Source organism: Zootermopsis nevadensis, unplaced genomic scaffold, assembly GCF_977971745.1.
Source record: "Zootermopsis nevadensis isolate Lab colony 2312 unplaced genomic scaffold, Znev_1.0 Znev_ptg000015l, whole genome shotgun sequence".
NCBI classification, from domain to species: Eukaryota; Metazoa; Arthropoda; class Insecta; order Blattodea; family Termopsidae; genus Zootermopsis; species Zootermopsis nevadensis.
In genome coordinates this window covers 1,215,161-1,224,716 of record NW_028259147.1, presented here as the reverse complement: position 1 = coordinate 1,224,716, position 9,556 = coordinate 1,215,161, and the positions used below count along the sequence as shown (strand labels likewise).

At 38.9% G+C, this 9,556-nt stretch overlaps 1 protein-coding gene across 1 annotated transcript in view; it reads left to right on the top strand.

Annotated features, from left to right (window-relative positions):
* The first annotated feature begins 1,097 nt into the window (after positions 1-1,097).
* The window catches only part of LOC110833558 (obg-like ATPase 1), a 34,393-nt gene continuing 25,934 nt past the window's right edge, over positions 1,098-9,556 (top strand). The window contains exons 1-2 of the mRNA XM_022071776.2: positions 1,098-1,215; positions 6,889-7,080. Of these exons, the coding sequence (XP_021927468.1) occupies positions 6,900-7,080 (181 nt within the window). The 5' untranslated portion in view covers positions 1,098-1,215; positions 6,889-6,899. The remainder of the gene's footprint in view (positions 1,216-6,888; positions 7,081-9,556) is intronic.

Below are 9,556 nucleotides of genomic sequence, written 5' to 3'. Positions count from 1 at the left end.
AAGATTATATACAGTCGAAAGATAGGATGATTAATGAATATTGAATTGGAAAGGATATGGAAGGAAGCGGTCGTGACCTACTTTAAGGTACTATCATGTCATTTTTCTGATGATGAGTTTAAAAATCTGTACTCCTCCCCCAATATTTGTCAGGGTGATTAAATCGAGAAGAATGAGATGGGCTGGGCATGTAGCGCGCATGGATGGGACAAGAGGTGTGCCCCAGGTGTTGTTCGGGAAGCCTGAGGGGAAGAGACCCCTGGGGAGACCTAGACGTAGATGGGAGGATAATCTCAGGCGGGATCTATGGGAGGTAGGAATTGAAGGAGACTGGATTTTGTTGGCCCAGGACAGGGACCGGTGGAGGACTTTGGTTAATTCGGTGATGAACCTTCGGGTTCGGTAAGCCATCTAGTTGGTTGGGTCCACTATTTGGGAAGCCTGAGGGGAAGAGACCTCTGGGGAGACCTAGACGTAGATGGGAGGAAAATGTCAGGCGGGATCTATGGGAGATAGGAGTTGAAGGAGACTGGATTTTGTTGGCCCAGGACAGGGTCCGGTGGAGGGCTTTGGTTAATTCGGTGATGAACCTTCGGGTTCGGTAAGCCATCTAGTTGGTTGGGTCCACTATTTGGGAAGCCTGAGGGGAAGAGACCTCTGGGGAGACCTAGACGTAGATGGGAGGAAAATGTCAGGCGGGATCTATGGGAGATAGGAGTTGAAGGAGACTGGATTTTGTTGGCCCAGGACAGGGTCCGGTGGAGGGCTTTGGTTAATTCGGTGATGAACCTTCGGGTTCGGTAAGCCATCTAGTTAGTTAGGTAGCTAGTTATCATATCATTTTCCTAAAGGGACAGAAGAAAACCACGAAAACCTTAGACATTGTAGGACTCCGGACCAAGATTTGAACCCGGGAGATCCCATAAAGGATGCAAGGACTCTTCTTTAATAAGTTTTAGCAAATTTACTAATTTTTCCTTAATTAAACGTGATCGGAAATTCAGAAAGACAAAGGGTTCATATGAAGCCCACACACGGCACGCACCTATTAAGAATACGAACGCGTATATTTTCATACCGCATTTTTGTCGATTGAATTTCTCATACAGCTGTGAAGCGGATGCAGTATGACGTACTACCTTCCTTCCAGCTGTGAACGTGAATCACGTTATTTATTAAGTTAATAAGATACCGGCTCTTCTTACCAATTAATAGGTAAATAATAATTAGTTTTTATTCTGTTTTTGTTATTTTTATGTAAATGTATATATTTTATTCGTAGAAGTTGTCGGATTATGAAGAATACGAATGATTTTGTGTCTGAAGCGTAAGAAAGCGTTGAGTGTTTCAAGCAGATTTTTGATTAAAGTTGAGGTTAAATGAAGTAAACGGAATAATCTTTATAATAAACAAATAGTATTAAAGGAGTAAGTAACGTTAATTTCCTTCATTATGTAATGATATAGTCCTTTGAGGTTAAAGATGTCCAGTCCCCTTTTAAATGTAGTTATATTATGTGACAAAGGTGTAGTAATAAAACTCTTGTCTGTTTACATTCATTGTAGCACATACTGCAAAATTCCATTACTTTGAAGTCTCTTATTGGGTGTTATGTTTTAAAGATTGACAATTTCTTATTAGATTTGTTATATTGTATTAACCAATGAAGGAAATATCAGGAAGCTCAGAACCAAATTAACATTAAGACAAGGATTTTCTTAAGCTTGTTTCCATGATACCTCTAATGGTTCCTGTGTGATCTGAGATTCTCACAGTGGCTTAAATGTGGATTGTGGTCATCTTGACTGTGATGCTGTGTAGTCTTGTAAGTGGTTACAGATGTTTCAGAGGAATGCATTGCTTGCTGAAGATTAGATAATACATTTCTTTGGTGTGGTGGTTTTATTTACATTGCAAGGCATGTGAAGTTTGTGGAATATAGCCTAAAATGTTCTTATGATGCTGAGAGTATCCAGAAAAATTCTAGTTGTTGTGAAACTTAACCAAGTGTCCGACCATGTAGAGGTTATATAGTTGATATTTAGAAAATGTAAATCATCATTTTATTAAGGTAATTTAGCTTGAAATGTTAATTATTTATTATTAACAGGGATGGACATATATTATGTTGAACAGTAATATGATTTATTGCAACATTATATTTGCAAATTGCATTGCAAGTGCAAAATTTATAAAATTGAATGTGAAAACATCTTTGCAGCCAGATTCCTGCACCAACACAAAACTTAGCACCTGTTTCCGGACTCTGCCATATCCCACCATAGGCACCACCATAACTTCCTTTGCACTTCTTGCTACCAGAGTCACCAACATCAGAATTTAATTTCAATTTTTTCCTCTCCGCATGGACAGTTCATTCGTACAAGCCAAGCTTGATGGACGATGCCTGTTATATTAGGAGCAGATTATCCTATTGTTTAACGTTGTGTAGTTTAAGCTACTAACAGTGTCGTTAAGTAAACTGTAATGGAATTAAAAACATTTCCACGCTGTTTATGTTATGTCAGGAATTCAAATACTGTCCTAACATTGTGATAGGCCTAATAGTTGTTTGTTCTATTATGTTTTATATTCGAGTTCTACTTTTATACTTCCATTGTTTTTATCCTGGTCAATTCAAGGGGCGATGAGCCCAACTTGCATTTGGAAGGTTTGTGTCTTTTTTGTACATTACTGATGGCTTCAGCAGACTCCAGGGTTGGTGACGTAGATCATCACAGCCATCGTGAAGTGCGCAGGATTAGCTTTAATCGCACATCCCTAAACATCTGCCTGTACTTGGTCTCTACATTTTCTTTTGTTTTCTGTGTCTGCTGTGGTATTTTGTTTGTACTCGTCAGAGATCAGAAAACCCACTCGTCCGCTTCTCTGTGACGAGCGAGTTTGGTGATAATATTATTTATTATTGACATATATGAGGGATCTTTTGAAGTGCTGTAGTTGGAGCATTTTGGGGTGGGGGTGGGGGGGGTAAGAGACCAGTAGTTGGGAGACATACACATACATAGAAGGATAATATTAAAATGGATCTTTGATAAATAGGTTGTGAGGGTGTTTTTTTTTATTTAGAGTCAGAGTGTATGGTTCTTTCGCTCACATTGTCAGAACCCCCTGGTTTGTTCAAAGTCATCTGTGTTTTTATTTTTGAACCTGCAATTGCAAAATGGGTTTGCAGAGAGTGAATGTTAAATTTAACCAGTCTAATGATACTTGATCATGATTTTGAAGCATGTATTTTATCTATAGATATGTAAATATTATTTTATTTCTATTTTAAACTGTTCACATTTTATGTTCTTTGTATTTATAATTCCATTAATGTGGAAAATAACTGTGTGTGATGCATTGATGTATTTTCTATGGTTTGTAGTGTTGTTATTTGTTTTACATGCCATGAGCATGTGATATTTTAGTCTGCTCTTTAATGTATTGAGTTCTTACAGGAAAGAAAATTGTAGAAAAAAAATATAATTTTTTTCTAATATCGCTGGTATAGCCAGTGAAATTTTGTTGCTTGTATCATCATTATATCATGATAAAACATTGGTCCATATCAAATTACGTAGCTCCAACATTTGCAGCTGTTTCTGGGAGTGGATAGCTTTTAAAATAGAGAGCTTCTGCCTTTTGGCTGCAATTATGCTACGAATATTATCGTATTTTGTACTAGAGGCATGTTTCGTATTTTCATGCTATCACGATAACCACTGGATATTCCATAATCTGTAAGAAGTCTGCGTGTGTACTTTTTTATGCAAATCAAATTTCCTTTCTTCTTAATTATTATGATTGCTTGTTATGTGTGTGGCTGGAAAGTGGTATTATACCAAAAGGGTAATATTTTTTTTAATGAGGAGGTGAAATAACACTCGCTCGGTCCAACTTAATAATTCTTGTTGGAGCGTATGTCAATTGCTTATGGGTGCCTAATGCCAGGCTGGATGCGCGCGCATCGTCGATTATTATGCCAACATCATGGGCTGTGGTTACTTCAATAGAGCATTAAACTTCTCTGCATTGGCTGCCCTGCTCCTTGTCTCAGCCGATGTTGGCCCTCGGTGGCTCTGAGCTATTGGAGCTGTAACATTTGTCCTCCGGCAACTAAGAGCAGGGGTGATCAACATTTTTGTGGCCACTTAAATTTGGCAAGCCTAGAAATACAAGTAGCTACCACGAATTTGAACAAGACCGGATAGTGTCTCGAAATTCATACAGAATTAAGTCGGAGGACCTGAAAATAAGAGACTGTCTGGAGACCTAAACATAGATGGAATAGTATTATTAAAGTTGATCTTAAACAGAATATGAGTTTGTGGGTTGAATTAATGTGCCTCAGTGGTGCATTCTTGTGGACACGTATGAAAAGTTATAAATTACGTCACCGTTGGCTTTTAAATGACTATATTCCATGGAGTTGGTTACTTCATATCACTCAATGAGGTTGTTTCTGAGTCAAATGAATATTGTAACCTGATAAATTCGATATTGTGTTATAGAAATGTATGTAAGCTTTTCTTTAACATTGGCAGAGAAATTCTGGAGTCTGCGTTACAAAACCTTAGCTGATCTTATATCCTCTGCCCTCGGTTCATCTGCTTGATTGGATGTTATTGTCTCCACAGAAGAATGATACGTAGTCTTTTTATAAAACAAATTTGTTTTCGGATCTTGTGGTAATATTGAGGCAATTTTTTTAATTGTTCCCTCTCAGAGCTTTTGCTGTTTGGGTGGGGTCACGCGAAGTGTAATTGGTCGTAATTGCAACGCGACTAATTTCCCATGGTAAACAGTCCGGTAAACTTTGAATTAATGTAACAGTGAACGGTAGGACAATTCTGAGAATTCCAAATTATCCGTTTGGATCAAGAAATTTTTAAGTTCTTTTCACGATGTACAAATTTCGAAATTAGTTATTTCCGTGATGTTATTAACGCAGTGAACATTACTTCGCCTATGAATTGGGCCCATTTTTATGTCTCCGTTCTAAATTGTTAAGGACCTAGTTCTGTAATTTTCTTCTTAAAATTTCTGTACTCATTTGGTGTTTTAAGATATACCGATGAGGGAACTGACTATTTACGTCTAAAATTCAGCTGCTTCGACAAAAATAAGACCTGCTTTGTTGATCACCCCTACAATACGTCGATCATCATCTCGAATTTTCCCCTTGCCTATTGCATGGTTTTAAAACGAGAAAAACAATCATGCATGTAAATTTTTAAAGTTGCTGCAAAGAACTTGTACGATGATTGGTTGTGCTCTCCATGTATGAGGAATCTGGTTTCGAAATTAGACGTTTGTGTCTTTGAACGCCCGCCAGCTTTCTCCGGATAATTACATTAATACCGATTCATTCTTCTGTGTAGAATTGCAGGCTTTGTATCGAGACACCCGCATTTGAGCGCAGGTTTGTGTGGACGAGATTAAAAGATTTTTCGTTTATGTAAGAGTGGAAGGAAATTTTATCAGAGAGAGAGACAGAAAACCACATACCGTAGGGTGAATCGGGGGGGTAATTGTGGTAGTGAAGACTGTAATGTAGCAACTATTAAAAGAATTGGGTTTTCTAAGTATTCTGAAACACCGAAACTCCCTTGTGTTCGTAGGGGAGTCTTGTGAAGTTCGTAAAATGATTCAGCGCATTTTGTGGTAACAAACTGTACGTAAACCACCATTATTTTGTAGTCGGTCATAAGATAGAGGTGTTTAGGCAGCTTCACGCTTCGTTCGCATTAACTCCAGGTAGCTTTGTTAGTACAGAGACCAGGTTACGTTCTCGACTACAAGGATTCGATTCCCGTCAGCGGCAGGAACGCCAGCTCTCTGTCTAGTGGATACCCCCCGACGTTTCGGACCATATTGTGTCCAGCAGAGGGGCAAGTGGACCGCTTTGTTTATCGCAGTTAAAAAAATTCGATGTCCTGGACGTGTTTGTGAGGGATCCGAACCATGATCGTCCAGCACAGTTTTCTATTGAGTTACCCCGACCCGCAGACTTCGTGTGTCAGTATTTAAATTAATGTGTGCACGCAGAACATTAGTTTCAGGTAGAGATGAACAGTTTTTGTTCGTTTAACATCGAATATGCAGACAGACGTGCATTGCATTAATTTCACAGTGATTTATATGAAACGCAACATTTAACAAGCCTGTGAATTTTGGATCTACGTTTTTATCATCGTTTACGATAGTATCCAGTTGTAAACAGATGATGAAGTTACGTGTGTGATGACAGTGTTTGTTAAACATCGAATGCCATGTTTATTGGTGTATGTGAAAGCATTATGAATTAATTAGCTTGTTGTCTGCCTAAACTCCTCGCTTTATATCATATTTTATTTTCGAATATATAGTTTTGCTGTAAGGAAAATAATTCTTTCACGTTGGGTAGCTTTAGAGGGGCGTTTAGACCTCTGATTTAACACCTAATGGTGTCGTTTCCTTCTCCTGCAGTTCAGTTGACGTCCGTGTTGTCACCCACTTAACATTTTTATCAGGATTACGCACAGGACCTATGGATTGTGGTCTGTCTTTTGAGTTGTAACGTCTTGTATCTTTTTGCAGACTTATCACCTCCATCTTCATAGTGGTAATACGTTCTTGGTAGTCACATACAAGTCCACACGGCGTCATGACTCGGAAGGCAGACCGCAAACTAACCTAACCTCAAATCTCATGTCTCTTGTCACGTGACTCGTCCTGTGATCAGGATTCTACCTGCCTCGATGGATTGCTAGCACGGGGAGGTGTCTCTGGGCTGCATCCAATTGCCAGAGGCCTTTATTTACATCAAGTTTCTTGGGCTATTAGCATATTTGATTTTTCCTGTGTGGTATTATTTATTCTGTATTTTTTTTTTATCTCCAGTTGATTTGGCAATGGCGCCCAAGAAGATTGAAGCCCCCGAAAAGAAGCCTCTGATTGGTCGTGTTGGAACCAATCTGAAAGTCGGTATTGTGGGCATCCCAAATGTCGGCAAATCTACTTTTTTCAACGTTCTGACCAAGAGCCAAGCAGCAGCTGAGAACTTCCCGTTCTGTACCATCGACCCAAACGAGAATAAGTAGAACTCTTTCTTTCTTTCTTTCTTTCTTTCTTTCTTTCTTTCTTCCTCTTCTTCTTTTTTTTTTAAAGACGTCTTCTGTAACCGGAACCGTCGTCTTAATATTCAGTGACTCCGATGCAGAATTTTAAATGTCGTTCTTTTGTTTAGCGACGCTGTATCAAGCGATTAGTTAATAAAAACATCTGTCAAATGGTAGGATAATTATGGATTATGACTTTTGTAGGACGTGGTTGAAAACGTAAAGACTATAAAATGTGCAGAACTGAAATGTTATCTGTTTTTTTGTATGGGTGTGAAACTTGGTCTCTCATTTTAAGGGAAGAACGCAGATTTGATGGTGTTTGAGGCGAGGATTTTGGTTTCAGAGTTGACGTTTTATTTTTATCTGCGTATTTTGTGTGAAAATGTAATCCTGACTTCTGTTTTGTGGTGTTGCATGTATTTGCTTGGAAGTTTGCTGTTAATCCAATCAGGTTCGAAGTACAGTCTGACTCATAAGTCTCTTGTGTCTGTGACTAGAATGTTTGCAACCCTGTGATGTCTTGTAAAGATTCTGTAATCGCACGAACACCAGATTATAAATTCGATATTTTTGCTCGAAGTCGTGAGGTGGTACTTCGGACAGGTGCATCATAGTGGACTGACATTTTTGTAGAATGTAAATAATTCGTGCATGCCAAACTCTGGTCGGGGATCCTGAAGTAACTTGGAAGACCTAAGCTTAGATTGAGGGATAATATTAAAATGAATCTTTAGTAGGGATGAAGGATGTGATGAGGTCTAGTGGCGGATTTATGTACACGGTAATGAACATTTGTTTTCCAAAAGAAGGCCTGTTTTTTTTTTGAGTGCGTGTAGAAACTTCTGAAGGAGAGTTCTTCACGGATGCAGTTACTTTCTCAGCTGTGTCGTGCGCTCTACATGTTTTGTCCATCTCATACCTAGGCCCTGTACAACCGTTTTAATCACGCACAGCTCGGCTAAATCACAAAGAACTCGAACAGCGTCTCTGCTATTGTCTCGTAAGATTTGACATTAAATACACAACATAAAAACATGACTAAAGCGTTATGTTAACATGCTGTAGTTAGGCTGTGCGATCAAACATGAAAGTTGTTCCTTCTAAATGCGGACGACAGAGAGATCTGTCTTAACCTTCGTTACGTTTATCCAGGGTTTTCTTACACGCGTAAAAGAAATATCACATCTGGTCTTTCACGAAATGTCTCGACCGCACTTTGAATACATTTATGACCACAGAACCGCCCATGTATACCCCCCAAAATTTGTTCCGATTTCATAATTACGAAACTTGATAAAAAAAGGTCCAGGTCTCAATATTATATGCTCTGGGTATATGGAAATGTGTTGTCTTAGACATGATAGCGTTCTTGCGTTTTCTGTTGCAAAGGGAGAAGTAAAATACATATAATAGACCACCTATTGTGTATATGACAAAGGTAAAATACACTAATTTAAGATACGTCTTCTGTGGGAAGCGTTTACCATTAAGATAGATCAGTTACCTTATTAGAGTCACGAATGATGAAGATTGAGGCAGAGATTCGGTTCTTTGACGGGAATTTGGTGAGTAAGGGACGATTTGTGGGGGAGGGGGGGCGCTACTGTTTAAATGGTGGGAACAAGAATTTTGATTTGTGGATACCAACTCAGCATTTAGATCTAGGGCCGAGGAAAACCACGGAAACCTTGATAGAATTGGCTGATCTTAGGACCTTTCCGGATGCGTACCGAGTTCTGTCCGGCACTCAAATACGCGGACCCTAACCGTGCTGTCATCTTATCAAAAATTAATAAAAAAATTTTTACGTGGGTATAATTTGGATAGGAAACGAACAGTTTGGTTCGTTGCTAATCCAGTTAACAAAAATCATGTTATAGTTGCCCTTCCCGTGTGGTCTTTCATGCCTTGTGAGGTCCACGGTAGGTCCAGCGTAGGGGAATTGAAAGTGTGTGTTGCGAGGTTAGTGTTTCAGATTTCAAAATTCTACGTAGGCGCTCCATTGACCGTTTAATGAATAAATTATTGTTTGTGTATTACGTGTTTAAGATTTAACGATTAGGTGGTTATCTTGCAAAATGGGATTAAGGTCAGAGGGTTGTATTTATCGCTGCTGTGATCATACTGCCCCTAGTACCAGAATCTGGCACATGTCGCTGCTAGCCGATTTTGAATATCGTAGTTTTTTTTATCGATGTAATTTCGGTGTATTCGTGTTTAGTGTTAATATTGGTGTTGCCGTTGGAAATGTTGTTATTCTCAGGACTTTATTATGAAATATGTGTAATTTATGTAAGATTCCGCCTTGTGAAGATTAGTGAAAGAAATTATTTCGTTGTCGCCTGCTTGAAGATGCCCTAAGCAGCCGTCTCGAAGAAAAGGATGTTGAGATTCGATAAATCGAAATGCGATTCTTGTTCGATACACGCAGCTCGATCGATACTGCC